This window comes from Muscardinus avellanarius, assembly GCF_963383645.1.
Source record: "Muscardinus avellanarius genome assembly, chromosome: 3".
Taxonomy (NCBI): Eukaryota; Metazoa; Chordata; class Mammalia; order Rodentia; family Gliridae; genus Muscardinus; species Muscardinus avellanarius.
This window is the reverse complement of record NC_137788.1, coordinates 88,386,739-88,411,841: the sequence shown is the minus strand read 5'-3', so window position 1 is coordinate 88,411,841 and position 25,103 is coordinate 88,386,739. Positions and strand designations below refer to the sequence as shown.

At 37.4% G+C, this 25,103-nt stretch overlaps 1 protein-coding gene across 2 annotated transcripts in view; it reads left to right on the top strand.

Moving 5' to 3' along the window:
* PLPPR5 (phospholipid phosphatase related 5) overlaps nt 1-22,954 on the top strand; it is a gene marked incomplete at its 3' end in the record, with an annotated part of 123,513 nt that extends 100,559 nt beyond the window's left edge. For both annotated transcript variants that reach the window (XM_080693404.1, XM_080693403.1), the window contains exon 6: nt 22,922-22,954. In XM_080693404.1, coding sequence (XP_080549530.1) covers nt 22,922-22,954 — 33 coding nt within the window. The remainder of the gene's footprint in view (nt 1-22,921) is intronic.
* Nucleotides 22,955-25,103: the final 2,149 nt, after the last annotated feature.

Sequence of the window (25,103 nt, the reverse complement as noted above, 5' to 3'; positions counted from 1 at the left end):
TATAATCCTCAAGGCCCCACCCCTAAGGACTACCACATCAGCCACACCCTACCAGACTCCCAGACATCACGGGTGGGATTACAATTCTCATAACTCAATCACATCAGCTCCAAACATTAATAAGTGGGCTCTTTTGGGGACATTTTATATCTAACTGTAACAATAAAGGAACAAGAGAATGAAATTGATTTGAGAAAGATAATAGATACAAAGAACATATTATCATTTGCATCTGAAATGTTCCCCAAAGGCTGAGGTGCTGAAGGCTTGGTCCCCAGTGCAGCAGGTTGCAGAGGTGGGGCACTAGGGATCGACTGGGTCATGAGCATTCTGACCGCAAAAGTGGATTCATCCTTGATAGCAAAATGGACTCCTGGGAGGGTGGAAGATGGAGGCCCCTCAGGGTGTGCTGTTAGGGACTTTATCTTATCTCTCGTCCCTTGCTCCTGCTCTCTGCTCCCAGCTGCCGTGAGCCCAGCAGTTTTTATCTGTCACACACTCTACATGCTGTTCTGCCTCATGTCAAACTCAGCCGACCATAGAATGAAACCAGGAGCCAAAAAGACATCTCTCCTTCTCTAAGCTGCCAGATATTTTGGTCACAGTAACAAAAAGCTGACTAACACAGGACATAACAGAAACCTAACATATGAGTCATTGCATATCCTGAAGAAGGGGACAGATACAGTAGCACTATTCAGAGATACATTTAAGGGAAAATTTTCTTCCACACTTGAATCTTGAATCTGAAAGGGTTAACTAGATAAAAGGTAACATTCGAAATACATATCAGGAATCATGTATATCTTAATGAAATTCTTAAATATCAATACTGAAGAAAGAACCCTGCAAATACTGCAGTAGATGGCAGTATTGTTTCCAATTATTAACCACTACCTTCTTTAGGAAATTTATCCTCCCTGATCCAGTTATTGGTCTTTCATATGACAGGTGAAGAGAACTAAGAGAGACTTTGTCAGTAAGAAATTCACATAGCCATCAGGTTTCTGCCAGTCTTATTGACCCTGGCCTTCATCCAGGAGAAGCCTCCATTACAAATGAGGACTATTCCTTCAGCTTGGACGCTAGCATGTGAAGACAGAGGAGCTGACCAGCACCCAGCCTGTAGCCTGGGGCAAACACATAGAACCCAGCCACCAACAGGTAGTGCCAGCAATTACGTATTTGTATAAGCTTTTGAGCCTGGCGTACATTATACTTAGTGAAATCATACAAACACCAAACCAGAAAGAGTAGGTTACCTTCCTAATACTAATAGCATGCTGACCTCAGACTTGTCCTTTTATTACATTAGATGTAAGATCTATTCTACTCCATCTAGAGTAGAGGAAGTAATGTCTTCAGAGTTCCCAAGGAATAAGTTTGTGGCACAAGAATTCTGTTTTTACCCAAAAGCTCATATAAGTATTAAGATAACCATAAAATATCAGCTCATGTGAGAAGTCAGAAATTATATTACTCATAAAATGATAGCAGATAATATTTACCAGCTTTACCAGCAATGTCTAGAGCTCTCAAATTAGTAATTCAGGAGATAAATTAATTGGCAGAAAGAATAGAAGCCATCTAATGATAGAAATGATTGGAATTAACTGTGGAAAAATAAAATATTACAAAATTGTAAAGTGTACAATACAAAATTTACAACAAAAGAAATAATATAGCAATGGCAAATGAATCAGAAATCCTAGATAATACCAGAAAAAGTATAAAAGCCATGAAAATTTCTAGATTTTATAAAGGAAGGACTCAATATTACTATTTCATCCTTGGCACTGGAAACTAGAAAAATGTTAGAATTTATAAAAGCCTGATCACAAAGTACAAAATAGAAATAATATGTATGTCCAAAAGTTGAATCTGTGATATACATTTATTCTTCTTCTTCTTCTTATTATTATTATTATTTTTTTTTTTCTTTTTGGTGGTACTGGGGTTCCTGGAAGCCCTTCTACTTCCGGGCTACACTCCCATGGGCTACACTCTCAGACCTTTTTTTTTACCTTTTTATTTGGAAACAGGGTCTCTTAAGCCAGCAAGGCTGGCTCCGAACCAGTGGGATCCTCCTGTCTTCTTCGCCTCCCAAACGCGGGGATTACAAGCGTGCACCACCACGCCCGGCGATGTCTGTGATATATAAAACATCTTAATTGAAAAGTTTATAGGCAGATCATTAGAGATCAAATTCAAATGGGACATAAATACCTAGAAAAGTGTCCTTCGCCACCTTGGATGAAAACTCATAAAGGGTCTTTAGTGTGACATTTAAGAATTCATTTCTCAAACCTGTGAGCTATTGGGAGCCATCGAGCAGCTGAAGAACATAAACATGTTCAGAATGGAGAATAAGCTAAAGGAAAGCACAAGGAAAGAGAGCAACTGAGTAAAAAACAAAAGACCACAGAAACATTTCTGATGGCATGACAAAAACCCAGTTCAATGCTGCAGACTATGTGGATGGGTTCTCAGCAGAGCCCTGTCAGGTCAGTTTGGCTGTTCAGGTATATTTATCAAAATCCGTTTTTAGTCAAGTGCAGAAAATGATCAGAGGGATTATTCGACTATCCTCAGGATTTATGAGGATATGATTTAGGATTTATGCTGATAGAGTGTTGCTGAGCAGACCACCACTCGCCCTCCTCAAAGAACATGCTGCTCCCCCCTCTGTGACGAGATGTTTCCTGTTCACATCTTGGCCACTGGACACCTTGGCATCCTTCTCAGTGGGCCCCTTGGGTCAGGCTGTCACAGTCCCTGCATCACAGCACAGGGCACCCTGTCCTTCCCCTCTTGTTCTCACCCTGAAGCCTGATGCTAACATCCAGACTGGCATAGGAAGCACGTGGAAAATAACGTATCACTCATCTGGTTTAACGGATGCCACATAGAAACATCTAAGGGAAGAGGCGCATCACCTGCCAAAGGAACAGAAATATTTAAAAATAAATATAAGAATGAAGGGATTTAAGAAAAAATGGAATATCTCTAGTAGATTGAAGAGGAATTTACATCCACAATTCTTTTTTATTTGACCATTATCATGGCCACTGTAGCCACTCGTGGCTAATGTGGGATAACAGTGACAACCTAAAGTTAGTAGATCCAGGTATAAAAATGTCTGTTGAGAAAATATTTTCCTACTTAAACCCAGACATTATTTTATTTTTGGTGGATGTGTTATTACCCAGTTGAAGTAAACAGAATCCCCTCTTGTCAAAAAGAAGCAGAAGGTAATGACAGGCATAGTTTACAAGTGTACCTCAGTAGATACCTAGGATTAAGGGAATATTCACCAGCCAATCAAGCTCATCACTGGAAAGAACACCCTGCCTAACAGAAGCATTGACTGAAGGTGCGTGGTAAGCAGTGATGGTAATTTCAAAGATCTAGAAATGTCATAATGAGAATGCATTATTTCAGATGGAAATTACTAGGTTTAATTCCCATGGCAACTGCAAAGACATTATTGGGCTGAAAAAAATTCTAAGAGAACTCACTGTGACCCAGGAAAATATATGTATTGACCTTTACATTGATTCTTTTGCAGATTATAGGATTACAGAAATGAAAGTAATGCATGAGCTAAAATTTAATCAGAGTAGGGGGTGGAAAGAGAGCTGGGTGTTAGCAGCTAGAAGTCTAGAGATTGAAGCCCGATTGGTCTATGTAATAACTAGATGGAGTTAGGCAAATTACTTCTCTTCTTCTTTCTTGAAAATTTGATACAATGGTGGTTGCCCTATGAGCTAGCTGTTGAAATTAGCAGATCACAGATAAACTAGTTGGAACACTGTAGGTACTTCACAAAATCTCCTTCCTGAAACAATTAAAAACCTCTTGATAGATTTGTTTTATATCATACCATGATACATATTTCATGGATTTCAAAGTTTATGCAGATTGTTGATTTCCTACATGCACATGTGGCAAAAAATACAGTACAAAATACTGCATATATTAGAGTCATGAAAATGGCAAAATAGTACTGTGGTTTCTTGCCAAGGCAAATATGATTATACATGACCACGCTCCCTGTGATAAATCCCATTGAAGTTTCAAAATGCTGTGCACATATAACTCTGACAGTTATTTAAGATTCGGTTGCTTTCTTATAATGCAAATCTTTGTTTTTCTGAGCTGCTGAACTGTAATATAAATGTTATATAGGACCACACCAAAAAAACTTCATTAATGATTAGATATTAGAATAATTAGTGAAACTAAATATTTATATTTTAGGCACTTTCATTAATCTACATTTTGACCATTTGTGAAAAAAATTTGAAATAAATCAACATTGAGATAGTATACTCCTAGCAGTGAGTTTCTTGAGTTCTCTGTATATTCTAGATATTAGTCCTCTATCAGAGGAGTGGTTGGCAAAATTTTTCTCCCATTCTGTTGAGGTATTTGATAGTTTCCTTTGCTGTACAGAAGCTCTTCAGTTTCAAACAATCCCATGTATTGATCCTACTTTTAATTTCTTGTGCCTTTGGAGTCTGTTGAGAAAGATTTTACCTGTATCTATGTGTTGAAATGTTGGACCTATGATCTCTTCAAGGAGCTGCAAGGTCTCTGGTCGGATTTCCAAGTCTTTGATCCATCTTGAATTGACTCTTGTGTAGGGCAAGAAAGTGAGGTTTATTTCCATTTTTTCTTCACAGATTTGCCAACAATATTTGTTGAAGAGGCTATCTTTTTTTGATGTTTTTGTCCCCTTTGTCAAAAAACAACTGGCTTTAAGTGTGCAGAATTGTTTCTGACTCTTCTATTCTGCTCCTTTGGTCTATGTATCTGATTTTGTGCCAATACTATGCTGTTTTTATTACTATGGCTTTGCAGTATAGTATGAAGTCAGATATTGTGATGCTTCCTACATGGTTTTTGTTGCTGAGAACTACTTTAGCTATTCTGGTTTTTTGTTGTTTCAAATGACTCTAAAGACTGATTTTTTTTATGTCTGTGAGAAATGACCTTGGTAACTTAATGGATATTGCATTGAATCTATAGATCTCTTATGGAAAAATGGCCATTTTGATGATATTTATTCTGCCTATCCATGAACACGGAAGATCTTTCCATCTCCTAAAAAGTCTTTTACCTCCTTGATTAGGTTTACTTTGTTCTCATTTGTTCAATTTAATTTTTGCTCTAAACATGTAATTAAAAAGAAAGTTAGATACTGCCGGCGGCAGCTGCGAGTTCACCAGACGGCTACAGCAAGCCGAAGTGAGCCGCTGCAGAACAGCAAGGTGGGATTTTTCAGCGCAGGGAACATCTAAAGCTCCCAGTGGCTGAGCTCAGCACACGCTGCAGGCACTCAGAGTGAAACTCAAAACCAAGAAGAAATAAGCCAGCCTCACGGCCGAGGGCGTAGCAGTGGCGCCATATTGCCACCGGCGGCAGCAGCAACGAATTCACCAAGTCCAGTACAGCTACATCTGCGAACTCAAAAACAGTGAATCAAATGGCGGGCCACAGAGGAGAAATCCCAGTACTGTACTCCCTGGGACTTGACCCAGTGGGGGAGTGGTGGTGGCAGAGATATCACACCATAGGAGAACGTGCAATCTGGCACCCCCCACAGTCTAAAGCAGCCTCTATCGACTCTCTGGGTCGGAGACTCTGTGATACAACCCAGTAAAGGAGTGGGGTCTGAGATACTACAGACTCGAGATCCAGAGCACCTTAAGTGAAGTCATAGTGACCCAAGGGAAGAACCCAGAGAAGGCACAAACTTCTGAAATCATGGGAAAAGGAATAACACTGGAGCAATGAATGCCCACAACCCCACAACATCAGAACCCGATAAAGCAGAAAATCAGAGATTTCTAGAAGATCAAATCAGGAAAATAACTGTAGAAATAATAGAGGTGCTTCGAAAAGAACTCAGAGCCAAAAAGAGATAAAGGATGCAATTAATGAAGTAAAGGCCTCAATTCAAAGCACAAACAACCGATTAAACCACAGGGAGAACAGAATCTTGCTCTTAGAAGATGAACATTCCAAAAATGAACGCATAGTTTCTAATCTAGAAAAAAATATGCGACAGCAGGAATCTGACATTGAAGAAATATGGGCCCATTTTAAGAGAGCTAACCTAAGAATAATTGGAATAGAGGAGGGAAAAGAAAGTGAAACCAAAGGGATCAACAATCTCTTCAAGGAAGTAATAGCAGAAAATTTTCCAAACATAGAGCAAGAGGTTGATACACAGATCCAGGAAACTTATAGAACTCCCTTTAGACAGGATCGGAGAAGAGGATCCCCACGCCACATAATTGTCAGAATGACCAATGTGGAAGGCAAGCAGAGAATCTTAAAGGCAACAAAAACAAAGGGCCAAGTGACATTCAGAGGCAAACCAATTAGAATCACTCCAGACTTCCCAAAGCAAGTCATGAGAGCCAGAAGGGCTTGGAGTAACATATTCCAAACTCTGAAAGAAAACAACTTCCAGCCAAAAATTTTCTACCCAGCAAAACTTTCTATCAAATTAGATGGAAAATTAAGAAGCTTCCATGACAAACAGAAACTGAAGGAATTTATGTCTTCAAAACCAGCGCTAGAGAAAATACTCAAAGAGATTAACTACAAAGAAGAAATAGGTAACACACACCAGAACCAGAGAAACAAGATTTTCCATCCAACAGACAACTAAGATTGGTTATCTGTGGAGATTCATTTTTTATTATTTATGTTATTCTTTTACCTATCTCTAAATGGTATTGTTTGCCTTTATTGTTGTTAATTTTTAAGATGTCTAGTTGGAATATTAATATACCTTCAGATATAGCATTTGGAAATATTTTATCCCATTCTATTAGTAACTTTTAACTCTATTTACATTGTCTTTGGATATACAATTTTTTTTTATTTTTTAGGGAATTTGTATACTCTTCTGTTGCCTGTGCCATTGAAATCATATTCAAGAAATCACTGCCAATTTCAATGTTGTGAGGTTTTATGACCCAGATTTTCTTCTAAAAGTTTATAGTCTTAAGATTTATATTTAGATCTTTTATCTATTTTGAGTTAATACTTGTATATGGGATTAGGTAAGGGTTCAATTTTATTCTTTTCCATGTAATTATTATTTTTCAACAATATTTAGTTAAAAGATTATTATTTCCACCACCAAGTGTTCGTGGAAACCTTGTCAAAAATAACTTGATAATATAGGGAAGAATTTAGCTCTAGGCCTGTATTTAACTCCAATGGTTTATATATCTGCCTTTAGAACAGTACTACACTGATTCAATTATTGTAGCTTTATATGGTTTGAAATCAGAAAATATATATCTTCTAGCTTTTTGCTTTTTCAAGATCGTTTTGGGTATCTAGAATCCATATTCCATATTAGGATAGATTTTTTCTGAAAAATAAATATATAAATATATGATAGTTTCACCTAAAAAATAGAAAAAAAATATTTTTTGGTAAGAAAGAAAGCAAAAAGAAGTATTGAAATGCTATCTTTAAGTCATCAAAAGCTTGGTATCAGACAAATGAAACTGTTATGCGAGATTATCATTTTTAATTTTAGATAAATTGCTATAATACTTGATGTCAACCACTAAGCCAAGCATGGGAAGGAGGGATGGGGAGGGAATGGGGTAGGGATCGGGTAGGGGCTAACTGGGCGATGCGTGTATGTATGTCTACAAAAGTTTGTATTCCACTATGATGTATGAATACAGTGCACCAATAAAAATAAATAAATAAATAAATAAATAAAATGAAAGTTAAAAATTCCAACAGTAATTAACACATTTTAGGTTAAAAATACCAGCACATTTAGTTATTGTTTTGTTATATATCAATTTTCCTATCTGTGCACCTATATATTAAGTATTTATGTGTGTGTGTGTGTGTGTGTGTGTGTGTGTGTGTGTGTGTGTTACCGGAGATTGAACCCAGGTATATTATACCTCTGAGTTACACCCTCAACCCAATTCATTTATATATATTCATACATATATCTATCTATTTATATATCTATATCTATGTATATATATATATATAATCATCTCACTAAGTTGCAGAGGGCCTTGCTCAGTTGCTGAGGCTGGCCATGAACCTGCTTGCTCTCCTGTCTCAGTTTCTCAAGTGCTAGAATTATAGCGCACCCCCATGCCCAGCTTGCATTTTCTTTTCTATAGTATTTATGAATGAATCAGAATATATTCCATGGAAAACAAAAACCATATTTTTTCAGTTATTTAACAGGATTTTATAAAAGCATGTTTTAGTAAATTTGATTGGAATGTAGATGACATGCATTCAAATATCTTTTGTGTAAATAAATATAGAGCTGATAATTCCATCTTAAAATTATATTTAGCCATTTGTTAAGAAGGGGATATACAGTGATATACTTAAAATCCTTTCTGATACATGCATAATGGTGCACATAGGAGACTGCTCATAGCCACTCATCCCCTCTTCTCACAGAACTGTTTTTTTTAGGGTGGACCATCCTAGAAATCAGTCTGGACACCACAACACAATGAAAACATCCTGAAGAGAAAAATATAAAATGTTTACTTCAAACAAAGAAACAAAAAACAACCACCTAAACAATTCACAATCTTATACAACAACTACTGTTTTTAGTTGTTGTGGTGGTGGTGATGGTGGTGATGGTTAAAAGAACTAATCAGAAAGTTAACAATTCTATATATTGTTTAAAAATTAAAATTTCAAGGCTGGAGGTATAGCTCAGTCGTAGGATGCTTCCCTGGCATGATTAAGGCTCTGGGTTCAATCTACAATACTACAAAACATAAATTCAATTTAAAAAAGAAAATAATATAAGCCCAAAAATGAATAGGAAGGATCCATATGTATCATTGTAATCTCTGAAAACATTTTCATTTTCTTAAAGCAGCTTTCAAGGATCTGTGAGTGTGTGTACAGTTTTGTGCACATACAGGTTCTCCTCGTATGGCCTTTGGTATCCTGCCTTTGCTTACATAGCAACACACCATAAATATACATTAATAAGTATAATAGTGATATCTAGAATAACAGTAAAAACTCTAATCTTCCATTTAAAGTTTAATGTGTCTTGAACTATGCAGAAAACTCCACACATAAAATAATCATCTTAAATTCTTATAGAAATCACTTGTGTATTTATTTCCATTTTACCAAGAAAACAACACAGAGAAAGTAACATGCCCAAAGTCACACAACTGGCCTGTGCTTTAAAACAATAATATAGAACAATATTTACCATTTCATGGAAATGTTTCACATTTGTCATTTCAGAGTCCAAGTGCATGAGTACTGTGTTATACAAGAATTTAAAATTATGTTGAAAAAGGTTATAATCCACAAAGATTATGTAATCATTATCTTTATTAGGCATAAAAATTGCTTCTGCTTTCAATTTTCCACAATTATAAACAATACTATGCTGAACATACCAAAAATATGGGTATTTGTAAGACAAATGGATAATAAGCTAAATTCATAAAAGTATAAATTCTGGAACACAGAAGATGAATACTCAAGGCTTCTAGTTTATCTCGGACATTGATATATTCTCCAACAGCAATGGATATTGTCCTTCATAATTTTCATTAGTCTTATAGGCTAAAAATAAATGAACTATCTCATTTTAATTTGTTATTTAAGAATTTTTCAATACATTTATTTTGATTTTTTCTTTTGCAACTTAAGCAATTTTATGTTAAAATAAAGATTGGATAACTGACAAACCAAATTCAAAATGTCATTGAGCCTTTAGACTTAGTTCATGGCTGGCTTCCTCATTTTTAAAAAATTTGGGCATATTAAAATATAATTTACATCTTCCAAAATTCTTTTTTTTCTTTTACAATACTTAGGATGGAACTCAGGGGCATTCTACCTCTGATCTATACCCCCAGCCCAATTTTCATTCTTTATCTTGAAACAAGGTCTCACTAAGTAGCCGAGGCTGTCTGCGAACCTCGATCCTCCTGTCTCAGCCTCCCAAGTACTGGGATTACAAGAGTGTGCCACCATACCAGGCTGCAAAGTTTCTTTTTTTGAAGTGTAGTATTTTGAGTTCTGACAAATATATACAGTCATGTAATCATCACCATTGTCAAGCTACAGGACACATGTTTAACCTCAAAATGTTTCTTCCCCTTCAGTGTTTAGCCCTTCTTCCACACCAGCCTCTGGCAACCCCTGATCTGTTTCCTGTTCTTATAATCTTGTCTGTACCAGGAGGTCATATAAAGGAGTACAGAGTATGTAGCCTTTTGAGTCTGACATATTTGTTATAGGTAACAACAGGCTTTCCCTCTCCCTTTTGTTACTGAGTAGGATTCTGTTGTGTGAAGGTACCACATTAGCTAAGTGAAGGACATTTGAGTTGCTTTCCATTTTAGGCAATTATGAGTAAAGCTGATACATTTATGTACAGGCTTTTATATAAATACATGTTTCTTTGTGTCTAAACCTAAGAGTGGGGTTGATGTGCTTTATGGTTCCTATGGTAAAAGTTTATTTACATTTATTAAAACATTTCCCACACTATTATAGCTAAGGAGACTTCTCGTTTTGGATGGTTCTGAAATAGACGTAGATGTGTCTTATATGAAACTTTTTTTTAACCAATGGGTGCTTCTTCTTGAAAATAGAAAATGTTATTGTTGGTGGTGCAGGTGCTGGGCATTGAACCCAGAGGCATTCTACCTCTGAGTCACATCCTCAGCCCTATTTTATTTTTATTATTTATTTATTTATTTATTTATTTATTTATTTATTTTGGTGATACTGAGGTTCCTGGAAGCCCTTCTACCTCCGGGCTACACTCCCAGACCTATATTTTTATATATATTTTTTATTTGGAAACGGGGTCTCTTAAGCCAGCGCGGCTGGCTTTGAAACTGCGCAATCCTCCTGTCTCCACCTCCCAAGCATGGGGATTACAAGCTTGCGCCACCATGCCCGGATTTATTTTGAATAAAATATTTGTCTCATTAATTTACTGAGGCTGGCCTCTACCTTGATGATCCTCCTGTCTCCGCCACCAAAGGACTGGGACTATAGGCATCCGCCACTGTACATGGCTCTTTCTTTCTTTTTGGGAGGGGGGGGGTGTAATGAGAATTAAACCCAGAGCCATTCTATCTCTACACCAATACTATTTTAGTTGTTAGTTTTTATATTGAAACAGGATCACACGGAAGGTCTAACTAAGTTGGTGAAGCTAGCCTTGAACCTGCAATCCTCATGGCTCAGGCTCCCAAGGACTGGGATTATAGGTGTGCACTACCATGCCCAGCAACTTGTAAATGAGAAAATTTTCTGAGTATTCTATTCTGCTCCATTTCTCTATGTATCTGTTTTTGTGCCCATACCACACTGTTTTTATTACTATGGCTTTGTAGTATAGTGTGAAGTCAGGTATTGTGATTTGTCCTACATGGTTCTTGTTGCTGAGAACTACTTTGGTGATTCTGGTTGTTGTTGTTGTTGTTGTTGTTGTTGTTCCAGATGAATGTAAGGACTGTTTTTTTTATGTCTGTGAGGAATGAACTTGGCAGTTTAATAGATATTGCATTGAACCTGTAGATCTCTTTTAGAAGAAAAGCCATTTTGATGATATTTATTCTGACTATCCAAGAACTTGGATGATCTTTCCATCTTCTAAGGTGTTCTTTGCTTTCTTTTTCAATGTTTTATAATTTTCTTTGTAAATGTCTTTTACCTCCTCGGGAAGTTTATTCCTAAGTATTTTTTGTGGGATATCCTGAGTGGAAGTGTTTTTTAGATTTCTTTTTCAGTGCATTTAGGGTTAGCATACAGGAACGCTTCTGAATTTTTAAGATTGATTTTGTATCCAGACACTTTGCTCAATTTGTTGATCAGTTGTATAAGCTTTTTGGTTGAGTTTGTTGAGTCTTCTAAGTATAGTATTATGTCATCTGCAAATAGGGACAGTTTTAGTTCTTCCTTTCCTGTTTGTACCCCTTTAATTTCCTTTTCTTGCCTATTGCTCTGACTAGAGTCTCAAGTACTATACTGAAAAGAAGTGGTGATATGGACATCATTGTCTTGTTCCTGTTTTTAGGAGGAATTTTAGCCTATTTTCCCCATTTAATATGATGTTAGCTGTGGGCCTATTGTAAATTGCCTTTATGATGTTGAGGTATGTTCCTTCTATTCCAATTTCCTGCAGTGCTCTTAGAATAAGTGGGTGTTGGATTTTGTTGAATGTTTTTTTAGTGTCTATTAAAATGATCATCTGATTTTTATTTTTAGTTCTGTTTATGTGATGAATTACATGGATTGATTTTTGTATGTTGAACCAGCCTTGAATCCCTGGTGAACCCATTTGTTCATGGTGTATGATTTTCTTGATGTGGTTTTGAATGTGTGTTGATAGTATTTTGTTCAACAGTTTTATGTCTAAGTTCATCAACGATATAGGCCTATAGTTTTTTTTCTTTTTTGTTATTTAAAATTTTTGTGGGTCTGGGGATGGAACCCAGAGGCATTTGACCTCTGAGCTACAACCCCTGCCCAATTTTTTATTCTTTATTTTGAAACAGGGTCTCACTGAATCACGGAGGGCCTCACTAAGTAGCTGAGGCTGTCCGCGAACCACGATCCTCCTGTCTCAGCCTCCCAAATGCTGGGATTACAAGCGTACGCCACCACGCCCAACTTAGTTTTCTTTTCTTGAGCTATCTTTGTTTTTAGTATTAATGTGATGTTGGCTTCATAGAATGTATTTGACGGAGAGTCCTGTTTATTTCTATATCACAGAATAGATTGAGGAGTATTGATATTAGTCTATAAAGGTTTTATAAATTTCACTTGGGAAACCATTTGGTCCTGGGCTTTTATTTCATGGTAGGCTGTTTATTGCTGCTCAATCTTTTTTTATTGTTATTGGTCAGTCTAAATTTTCGATATCTTCTTGGTTCAATTTAGGAAGGAGAAATTTTTTAATTGGCTCCTGGTTATATTTGTCCTGCATTTGGTTCATTATCCACAATCTTCAGTTCTTCCCTTCCGGGTAGCATTGCACTTCTTATTTGGCAAATCTAAAGTATAAGAGAATGAAATAAATGAGAAGCCTGTTGAACTAAAAGACTAGTGTAAAACAAGGCATGTGTACTATTTACAGACTGGATGTATTACCTTTCTTATCATCGCCTATTGTGTACAGCAAAATGTTACTTGTAGTCAGGTTTTAATAAATAAACATAAGAAAAAATAAAAGTAAGAAGCACTGCATTACACTTCCCAGGACTAGTGAGCTTACAGGATAGGGAGAGAGGAAATACAGAAGACTGTGAGGATGCTGTGCTAAAGGAGCAAATGCAGGGACCTCTCTAAACTTAGCAGTGCTCGGAACATCAGCTGAGAGAGAGCTCAAGGACCATTAGGACCTCCTCAGATGAGGAGGAGAGAGAAGGATGTTCCAGAGAGGGAACCATCTCATGCACAGGTTTTCTTTGGCAGTGAAGTTAGGGGACAGGCTAAGAGAGTTGAGCATCCTGTTAAAAAGTTTTCAGGTGATCACTCATGAGTTCCAGAGTGAGGGAAAAAATAGAATTCATAAGGAACAAGACAGACTGGAGCAGATGGATAAATTTAGCAGTCAGGACACAGCTGAAGAAACTTTGTGGTGAGGGAGGTAGGATTTTATATTCTTAATATGATTGATTGTTGTGAATATGGGAGACAAGGGTGGTAGACAGCAGGTCATGGGACATAGGATAAAAATCTTGAAAGAAGAGAGCACATAGATATCACATCCACATGTACTATAAATGCAGTAGTATTTATTAGTGGGCTCTCGTGAAATTTCACGTCAGTGCATTTGGGAGTTGAGTTAAAGTGAAACAATCTCGGCTGCAGCCCTTCTCAGCATCTTCCTTTATAGAGAGTGAGGCTCTGAGAATGGCATTTGATGTGCAGGTCCCCAAAGTTTTTAACACAAAGGACATTTTTGCAATTATTCAATATGACTGACTTTTAAGGGAATACTCTTTTTTTTTTGGTTCTTTCTCAATGCAGATTTATTTATTTATTTATTTATTTATTCATATTTTATTTTATTTATATGTGGAACATATTGAAAATGGTTTACATTACTCTTTTACCAGGGAAAAGATTGCATTTAAAAGAACAAATTGAGCCCAGCATGGTGGTGCACCCTTGTAATCCCAGCATTCTGGAAGCAGAGACTAGAGGATTGAAGTTCGCAGACAGCCTCAGCTGCTTAGTGAGGCCCTTCACTACTCAGTGAGACACTGTTTTAAAAAATAAAAAAAAAATAAAAAATAGGGATGAGGGTGTATCTCGGAGGTATAATGCCCCTGGATTCTATCCCTAGAAGAAAGAAAGAAAGAAAGAGAGAGGGAGGGAGGGAGGGGGAGAGAGAGAGAGCAAGAGCGAGAGCGAGAGCGAGAGAGGAGGAGGGGGAGGAGGAGGAGGAGGAGGAGGAGGAGGAGGAGGAGGAGGAGGAGGAGGAGGAGGAGGAGAAGAGAAAGAATTGGAAGGTGTGGTGGCACATGCCTGTTATTCCAGTTCTTGGGGGCTGTGACAGGAAAAAGGCAGCCTCAGCAACTGAACAAGGCCCTCAGAAACTTAGTAAAACCCTGTCTCTAATTTTAAAAAATTTTAAATAGGGCTGGTGATATAGCTCAGAGGTAGAATATCCCTGTCTCTTCAATCCCCAGAAAACACACACACACACACACACACACACACCCCAAATAAAATTTAATAGTATATGTCTGGCAGTGCATACTTCACTAATCAATCATTTGTCTACATCTTAAGGCAGTGGTGATCACACTAGTATAAAAGGAAATCCATTGCTTATGGCCCCTGCAAATATGGCAGTTTCTGGGATGCAGGGCCAGAGATTCTGATCCAGTAGCCAGAGATTTCCTCCCTGGAGGAGGGACTTGAATGATACAGAGAAGTGGTATTATTCTCTGTTGCCAAAATACTAGGATGGTGGACATGCCCAGTAGGGGTGCTGAGTATTGATTTTTTTTTTTCTGTAAAGTGGCTATGATCTAACAAGTTTGGAAATCTATGTAGTATTCCTAGTGTGGGTCTGGGGATTTGCACTGTTTCAGGCACCTCAGATGACTCTCTTGCCAGCAGAGCCAGCAGAACATCTAATGAGCCCGTAGAACTTTTAATGCAGTGGCTCACAATATTGGCTGTGCATTAGAATCATTCAGAGAGCCTGTAAAACTTCCAATGATCAGCCAATGTCTCAGACCAATGAAATCCAAGTCTTGAGCTTGCCATCGGTATTATCTTAAACGTTCCTGAAATGAAGCCAAGGGAAAGAATCGGTGTCTCTAAAGATTTGATGTGGAAATCTTTTAGCTTCTTTGGCTTCTCAGGACTTGAAAATTCTTACTGAGATTTGTAGCTAATGCTCCAGTAAAAACTGGGCCTGCCTTTGCCTTAATTACCTTAGCAGAGAAACTGCCTAGACATTTCTTCTTTTTCTTGGGAGAACTGATTCTTCCAGCAAGTAGCTTTTAGCCCCCTTCTCTGTACAGTGCATAAGGACTTTCCTGGATGGAAACAAAACTCTGAACTAATACAAAACTCCACTGTTAAGAAAAATGCTCCAAAAAAGCCTCCTTTTCCAAGGAAATTTTCTTTCTACCACATTTTATCTTTTATGACTCTATATCCTACCCCAACTCCTTAAAACAACAAAAAAATTGCTTAATATAAATTTGATGATCAATTCCACAGCCTCCAGTCTGAATTTTACTAATAATTTCTTATGAAATGGACTTCATATTTCTCTAGACTGAAATACTCTCCCTCATTTCACAATTTGCCGGGAGGAAACTTACTGTTACTAATTAGGGTTCTACAGTATGAACTCTGCATAGTCAGTATGTTTTTTTCTTTTCTCACTTCTTCTGCCAACTTTGCCCATGTAGAATTAATTAAGGAAACAAATAGAAAAGTAGAGAGGGACAATACTTGGCATTATGACATCCATCCATCTCTCCCTGGTAAAATGTAAACTGCACTTATCCAATATCCCAGTTGTTGGTAAATTTAGTTTTAGGACCATGGTTCTTTCTCCAAAGTTTTTAGGGCCAGAAGTTCTTTTCAGGATGCAAAATATGTTATATTTTAGGTATTTGTGTACTCTGTTACACAAGCAGGGTCAGGAGGATAATTTTATAATTAAAGATGAATATTTATGCGGCAAAATACAGGGCATAAATGGTTTTGTATCAGTTCAGGTTGGATTTTTGCCACCAAGTAAGTTTGTGCCATCTTGTAAGAAACATTTCAGTTTAAAATTTTGTTTGTATATTAGAATTGTAGGCTTATAGGATTGTGAACTTTATAGTCACAAACAAGTTGTGGATTTTATTTATAAAATTTAAGCCAATTATTATTATTTTTGTGGCACTGGGAATGGAACTCACGGACACTCTACCTCTCAGCTATACTCCTAGTGCTATCTTATTTTTAACTTTGAAGCCGGGTCTTGCTAAGTTGCTGAGGGTCTCACTAAATTTATAAGACTGGCTTTGAACCTGCAATCTTACTGTATCAGTTTCCCAAATACCAGGATTATAACTTTGACCATCATGCCCAGTTCAAGAAATTATTTTTTAAACTTCTTTAGTACTATTTTAGCTCCTTTCCATGGTTTTTATAAACTTCAAAGGAATGATGGTTCTGCTGGAGTGAGTAGGGATGAAAATCATTTTGTATGTAATACTATTTAATTTTAATAAAAATCCATTTTAGTAGGATTGTTTTTGTTTCATAGATAAGTAAGCTGGCTTATAAGAATTAACGTGCTTGTGAAAATTTCCATAGTGATGGAGCCCACATTCAGGCTCTTGACATTCAAACTACCTACCCACAAAGTCTACTGTTGGCACACACAGCTTCTTTATTAATAGGTTTAAAAGCATAAGTTATTAAAATAGAAACATTACATGAATGGATCTTATTTTATGTTTCGGCTAAAAACCTACCCTAACTGTTGACAACCTTTTTATTAAAACAAAATTGTTTTACAATCAGCTATCTTCAAATAATAGAGTTGAAACATTATTTAATTTCAGCCTTTGACTGAACAGTATAATAGCGTATAGCTTTAAATCATACTTTGCCTAAGTAAAAAGTCAATAATATGTTAAACATGTTTTGTAGGTGTCTCAAAACCAATTTACTGAGAATGATCAAGAAGAAAATTCACAGGGACGGTCCTTTAAAGACTGTCTGGCCAGGGTCTTCAGCTGGATCCTAAGCATAAGCCACTGCGAACGCCTTCAGTTAAGGCAATGAACGTATGTGCGCTTGAGCGCACTGGTGTTGGCATTGGGTTGCAGAGCCAAGGCAAATACGGAAAACTATGTCCTTCTGTGCAGGTGTCCGTTATAGCCAACGGGATTCATTAGTCATGGCGTGTATTTTTTGTGTTGTGTTAGGGATAGAATGCTTGCCTGGCATGTGCTGGGCCCCAGGTTTGATTCCCAGAGCTACAAACATAAAATTAAATTATGTATATTGTTGCCTATTATTTTATTGTGGCTAATATGGTCTAATTAGCCCAGCCCAAGGCTCATTTTTGTGTTTTATATGTTATTAATTTTTCAAATATATTTTATTTTTCACTTATTCCTGGAAATGTATCATTCTTTAAATCACCCCAATAATGGATTTTTAAATTTATTTTTATAGCTTTAACTGAACAGTTTTCAGACTTTTTCTTTTTCACTTATTTTCCCAAATTTTTAAAAGGGGAGTGATGTGTGGCAGAACTTTTCAAGTGGGAAGTTGTCAACAAATTTTTGTGTCATGATGATGGTCTTTTTTTAAGTAGCATTGTTACTTCATACCATCACTTACATAAATGTAGGCATAGAATAACTAGTAAAAGAGAGAGTCATATAGAACTTAGAGCATTAGAAATGAACATGCTGTAGACTTTAGAATTTTCCAAAATTACTTTTAAGAAAGCACCTGTTTGTTTTCCCATGGGACCCCTGCACTCAAGGACTAGATGCAGTATTTTGCTTGCCGGTTTGCTGTGGATTTGAGTGAACACTTCCTAATAAATATCTGTGCAGTGTATTCTGATCTTTAACTATTTAGACTATTTGCCCAGCTGTCTCCTCTGTATGCATCTGCGTGTTTAATTATGTAGGAATTGATCTGATCGATTATATGACTATGTACTCCTGTGCATGAGGTTTGGCTTTGCTTTCTGCTGGTTCTCAGTATCATCTGTAAGTAAAATATGATATTGCAAAGTAAGATATGGTATTGAAGTAAGATTTCACACAGATTAAAAGGAGATGTGTGCATGTATGTCACCACCATGTTTTATCCCATTAAGATGTATGAATACAATGTACCAATAAAATTTTTTTTTTAAAAAAAAGGTGAAACCCCTTGTCAGCTGGTTTGCCTCAGGGAGTCCATTCCTGGAGTAAGGTTATCTGAAAACCTTAAGTGCAATTCTAGTTTTTTATATTACTGAGAAAAATATTGGTGGGAAGTGGGCAATATTAGAATTTCTTGCATACACATCATTTTTATATGTTTTGAAGTAAGCATTTTTATACCTTGCTAAATGTAAGTTGTGTAATAGTATAGATGGCAATGCAATTTTCTTTTTGTTACATAATTATCGTGTCCCTTCTTTCCTTCAGGAAAACTCATCTTTATGCTAGAAGAAAAATAAATGTATATAAATGTATTTTTAAAAGTCTATTGAAGTTGGCCATGGTGGCCCGCACCTGTAATCCCAGTACTTGGGAGGCTTAGACAGGAGAATCGTGCAGGTTCGAAGCCAGCCTCAGCTACTTTGTGAGGCACTCGGCAATGTCATCAGACCCTGTTTCCAAATAAAATATAAAATAGGAATGGGAGGGTATCTCAGAGTTAGAAGGCCCCTAGATTCCAACCCCAGTACCACCAAAAAAAAAAAAAGAAAAAAACTCTATTAGGTTAAGTAATCCATCTCCTTCATTTTATTGTTTAGGTTCATTTGCTTTTGCACAGTGAAGTTGGTAGACAGAAGGCCCCTATCTTCTCTGTACACTCCTTTCATGTACTTAGAAACTTCTTTTCAATTTCCCCTTTTTCTTCCATCTGTGTGGTTCCTTCAGTGCTTTATTTTCATCTATTTATTTCTTTGCTAACCTCAGTTATCCCAAAATGATGAGCCCTGAAGGAGATCCTTCTAACTCCAGTCAAATAAGAAAATTCAGAGATTGAAACTGAAGTATGGTGTGCAACGGAAGGGCTGCTAACTGTCAAAAGAGGGTGGAGTTTCCTGCAGAACCCTTGGCTCTAAAATTGTAGGTAGACAAGAAGCAAACCGGTGCCCTTGCAATCTAATTCAGTAATGGCTTGGCATAAGGAAGAGAGTAACATGGTTTGCAGTTGGGGAGGGGTGAAAGGAAGCCTGGTGGCCACTGAAGCACGAGATTTAAACCAGATTGTGATCCCAGTATTCTCTGGCTCTTAGTAGCACACCTGCAGTGTTGTGCTTAGCGCCTCATCACTAAGGTGTCTGTAAGTGAGATTAATTTATGATAAATAAAAGGGTGTGGCCGCACAGTTCTAGAGGCTGGGAATCCAAGATGAAGAGGCCAGCATCTGGTGAGAGCCTTGTATCTGCGGCATCTCACAGTGGAAGAGGAGGGAAGGAGGGGGAGGGAAGGAAGGGAGGAGGAGGAGGAGGAGGAGGAGGAAGAGGAGGAAGGAGAAGGAGGAGGAGGAAAAGGAAAAGAACAAGAAGAGGAGGAGGAGCAGAAGGAGGAGGAGGAAGATGAGGAAAAGGGAGAGGAGAGGAACGAGAGAGAGAGAGAGAGAGAGAGAGAGAGAGAGAGAGAGAGAGAGAGAGAGAGAAAATCCCCCCCCTTTTTTATAGTACTAGGAATGAAACCCAGGGGCATTCTATCTATGAGTTATACCCCCAGCCCTACATTTTTCTTTTTTCTTTTGAAACAGGGTCTCCCTAGGTAGTTGAGGCTGTCCTCAAACTTGTGATCCTCCTATCTCAGCCTCCAGGTACTGAGATTACAAGCATGTGCCACTATGTCCCTGGCTTAACTTGCCCTTTCTTGCTTGCTTGCTTGCTTTCTCTCTATCTTTCTTTTTTTATTGGTCCTGGGGATTAAATCCAGTAGCATTTTACCTCCAAGCTATACCCTCCAAGCCCCTTCCTCTTTCTTTCTTTCTTTCTTTCTTTCTTTCTTTCTTTCTTTCTTTCTTTCTTTCTTTCTTTCTTTGAAACAGGGTTTAAGTTGCTGATTCTGGCCTCAAACTCATGATCCTTCTGTCTCAGTTTCCCAAGCACAAAGATGACAGGCATGTGTCACTCTTCCCAGTTTAAACTTGTTCCCACAATAGTGGCACCCATGTATTCCTGAAGGCCTCACCCTCGTGGTCTGATTGCCCCATGAGGCCCCACTTCCTAACTCTGTTACATTTGTGGGTAGATTTACAACACTTACTTTTTGGGGTTCACATTCAAATCATAGCATAAGGTGCCCTGACCCTCCTTTGTGGAGACAGTCATGACTTAGGCCTGCAGTCCTTGCTTATTTTCCCTACCACACATCCAGGTCACCCTACAATAACTACAATAACTGCACCTTCGTGATCCCCAGCTTACCCTCCTGCACTTGGTTTTCCTCTAGTTCTGTCCAGTTTTGCATTATTCATCAGTGTTTTGGTCACATTTTTCTGCTTTATTAAGATCCTCAATAATTAGGATGACAGCTGCCCCCTTCACTTAGGACTGCCTTTGGGAACTGAAGGAGCCCCGTGTCCTCTCCATGCTTGGGTCATCAGGGAGAACACTGAGGCCCTCTCTCGTGGCCCTTGGAACGCCATCCACTTTCTCTTCATTTATATCTCCTCTCCTCTCTCTTTGTTGTTTCTTCTTTATCCCCACCCTACTCACCACTTGCCACTTGCTGATTAATTGTCAGTGTCTGTCCTAACATCTTCCCAGGAATTACTCTGCTCTGGTTCCTGTCCAAAGATGTGATACTCCAATCAGTTTTGCCCTGAAACACTCCATATCAAATTGAGATTTTTAGTTCACTGCTTTCAAGTGGGGACACTGGGAACAAAACTATGATTGTATTCTATTCTTTCCACACTTCTTGTGGCTTTTATTGAATCCTAGTCCATATAGAACTCTGATAAGTTACTGCTGTGCTAAAATCATGCTTGTGCTTTTGAAAAGAAAGATCAAAAGAATCTAGAGATGAATTGCTGGATTTCAACATTTTCATAACTTTTTTTTTTGTACTGGAAATTGAACCCAGGGGCATTCTACTTCTGATCTATACCCCACACACATACACACCCTTTTTATTTTTCATTGTGACAGTGTCTCACTAAGTTACTGAGGCTCTTCCTAAGTTACTAAGGATCTCGCTAAGTTGCTGTGGCTGGCCTTGAACCTGTGATCCTTCTGATTCAGCCTCCCAAGTATTGGGATTACAGGTGTGCACTATCACATTCAAAATCATAAATCTTTTCAATGGAAAATTAAGGTTTCTAAGGCGTTATTGGGAGTTAATGGAACAGCATTCTCTGTTCACTTCTAATTTCTATCAATATTGTTTTTCTTTACTATTAAGTAAGCCTAGATAATTAACCCTTAGTTATCATCAATAAAATTTTTGTTGTGATTAATATGCCTATTTCAATGAGAGTGAATTTTAATTTTATCACACATTCTAAGTATGCTATAGTTAATTAAAATTTTTAACTTGAAAAGAGCTACTTGTATGTTAAAAACATTCCATGCTGTATATTCTTATGTGAAATTTTGTTTATGATATCATTATTATAAAGAACCAATGTAAGCTAGGCGTGCTGGTGCATACTTGTAATCCCAGGATTTGGAAAGCTGAAGCAGTAGGATTGCAGGTTTGTGGCCAGCCTCAGCAACTTAGGCCCTTAGGAACTTAGCAAGACCTTGTTTCAAAAGAAAATTTAAAAAAATAGGACTGGGTTTTAGCTTGGACATAGAACACCCCTGGGCTCAATTCCCAGTACAAAATAAGTATTACTACTACTACTACTACTACTACTACTACTACTACTAATAATAATAATAATAATAAATAGCCAATGAGAACCATTGCACAGCGGTCATGTGCTGGCAGCGCCGTCTGTCATGTTGTGGAGGTTGTCACTAGTGTTAGCTCTTGACGTAATACTGTATGTGGTGTGATTAATTATGTATTATCAATTTTTCACTGCAGCAGTTTATCAGCCATGACATGGCTCATTGCACGCCTGAATCTATTTAAACATTAGCCATTCCACAGAGTTTCTCTGTACAGTTGGTTGCTTTTGCACAAAGAGGAAAGGGCTCTATAAAAATGCCAGGAGTAAAGTAAAACACAGAGCTTGCAGTCTGGAGTCTGGATTCATGCATCAAAAACGAAGTACTTAAGTGGAATTTTGTCGACTAACAAATGCCATTGCAGTCAGAGCATTTCAGCACCTCATGCCATGCCATCTGCCTCCCAGGGAGCAATTAATCCGAAACTCCACCACGTGGCATTAAGAGTCCATTAACACTGCACAGAATATCCACGTGTCTGGCATGGCCACTTTTACCTCTTCAAATCCCAATGTTAGTTTTGAATAAAGCAGGTGTAACATTTTAATCTGTTAAGTCAATTAAGAATATTGAATAAAAAAACGTATAATTAGCAGCTGAAATTATGTAATATAAACAGACCTGGGTTGAATAATGCAGACTGCTTTGGCAACTTAAACAGACATGGGCTGCGGTTTTGTGCTAAGCTAATGAAGATTTGTAAAGTCTCTCGATATTTTACCAGGATCCGTTTCCTGATGCTCTGACTGCAGTTTCTTTTTGTTTTTACAGAACCACATCACCGCCTTCGCGGAAGTCACATGATATTGAAGCAGACGGTCTTTCCTTGCATTGGACATCATCCCTCTTTACCATCCATTCTTAACACCCAAAGTTTGTTTGATTACAGAAGAAGTTTATAAAGTTGTCTAATAATTTTTATAATTTTAAAAATCAGTGTCGATTTCTCTGTTCCCCCCTCTAGACTGTGAGCTCCTCAAGGGCAGGACTGTGTCTTTCTTTTCTGTATCCCCAACGCCTACAACAAAGCCGAGCACAAAGTAGGTGTCCAATAAAAATGACGTGATCGAATGAACAAATTTTAACTCTTAAATAAAAATGTTCACTTTAGTTTCTCAAAGAATCTCTGCAACTATATGAAAAGAAACTTCTACATGATTCATATTTGTATAAGAGAACCCTCTATTTTGGGCTAGTGAACCTTTTTAATTTTTCATCTATCTCTTCAGAGGTACACCATATTTAATTTGAAGTGGACTTTGAAAGTCATGGGGGTTTTTATTTTATTATTCAGCATGACATTACTTCCTTTCTAACAGATTTCAGTGTGTGAAACTACTTTACTTTTAGAAAGTATGTCCTATACTAAAATAATGTTTGCACATTATATTATGCTATATTTCACCTAAAATACCATTCATACTATACATTCTAAGACTGGTGCTTCTGCTTTTGAAGGGGAAAATGCCAATTTTTACTGTAATAAGTAATGTATCATAATTAAAATTATTTATTTGGACTTTTTCTCCTGATAGTTGTTGTTTAATTGCTGACTTGTGTTTTTCAAAGGCAGGCAGTATTTATGAAAAGTTAAATGAGTGAATCCCACACTGATACCTATTGCTGACTAATTCTCCATTGGTTGCAGTGTTTCAAGAGTGGTCATAGGCTCTGTCCTTACAGTATGTACTGGCCAAGATTTTGCATAGTGTAAATGGGAAAGAACCACATTGTGGCACACAATTTAAATTATATAAATGCTAGAAATATGATTCATGTAATTTATTTTGTATTTGTATAGTACTTTACATTAAAAATTACATTTACTTTTAATATCTAATTTAATCCTTATAATAGCCCTCTCTAAATGTCAAAAGTATGGCTTTATCTTATAAATGAGAAAAATAAAGCCAAGACAGGGTAGACAACATACTCAATCCCATACAACTAGTAAGAGGCAGAGTTAACTTATATTCTGATTTTTCAATTCCAAAACTATATTCCTTTCCAATATGCCACAGCTGCCATATATATGACTTGGGATGCAGAAGCCTTCAGAGGTCAGTAGAGTTTTGTGCAACTACCTATGTTTTTAAATATGCAGATATGCCAAAATATGGTTACAAAAGCTCTGAGATATTTTAAATATTTACTTTTTAAGAATGAATACTTTTCCAATATACAACTACACTGAACTGTGTTTATAATCTTATTTGAAAGTAATAGATGTTAAGGGTCTGGATGTGAAGGCCTTGGTAAAGTAAAGCCTCAGTGGGCTGTCTCTCCAATGTCCCTCAGCCCCAGGCCCCACCCACCCCCCCACTCAGGAGAGGACTGGCCTGTGGGCTGACTGCACTTTATAATGAGCATGTGGGATTAAGGGTGAAGATCACCATAAGATAAGGAAGACCAGTTCCTCCACAGTCACTTTGCAATTTTTAAAGCTAACCTGTGCAACTTTTGTCAGTATTTCATTGACTGAAACAAATCTTCCTAGTCTGGAAAGTGAACGTTTCATATTACCCATTATTTCAACAGAAATCAGCAAATAAATATAATCAAACACTTGTCCATTTTCCCAAAACGGATGAGACGTGCCCATTTCCAACACTATTGGAGTTAGAACACTATTCTTATTACGGCCAAAGACAATCTGTACTTTACTAATTTTGGTTCTCTCTAACAATTCATTATCTTTTAGCAATTTAGAGGATAAAAAAGCTTTGTAGGCATTGACCTTCCTCAAAGACTAGTTTTTAGGCAATAGTAGCAGTGGGGAATTCACTTTTTGGGCATGGAGGGATGGGAAGAGGATCACAATGCCTGAGAAGGCAGGATTACCATCAACAATTCTGAAGTTCTATCAGTTCTATTGGTTCTATGTTAGCTTTCCAAAGATCCAAGCAGAAACTTTTTTTGTTGTTGGAAGACTTAAGATATATATTAGTGTGTC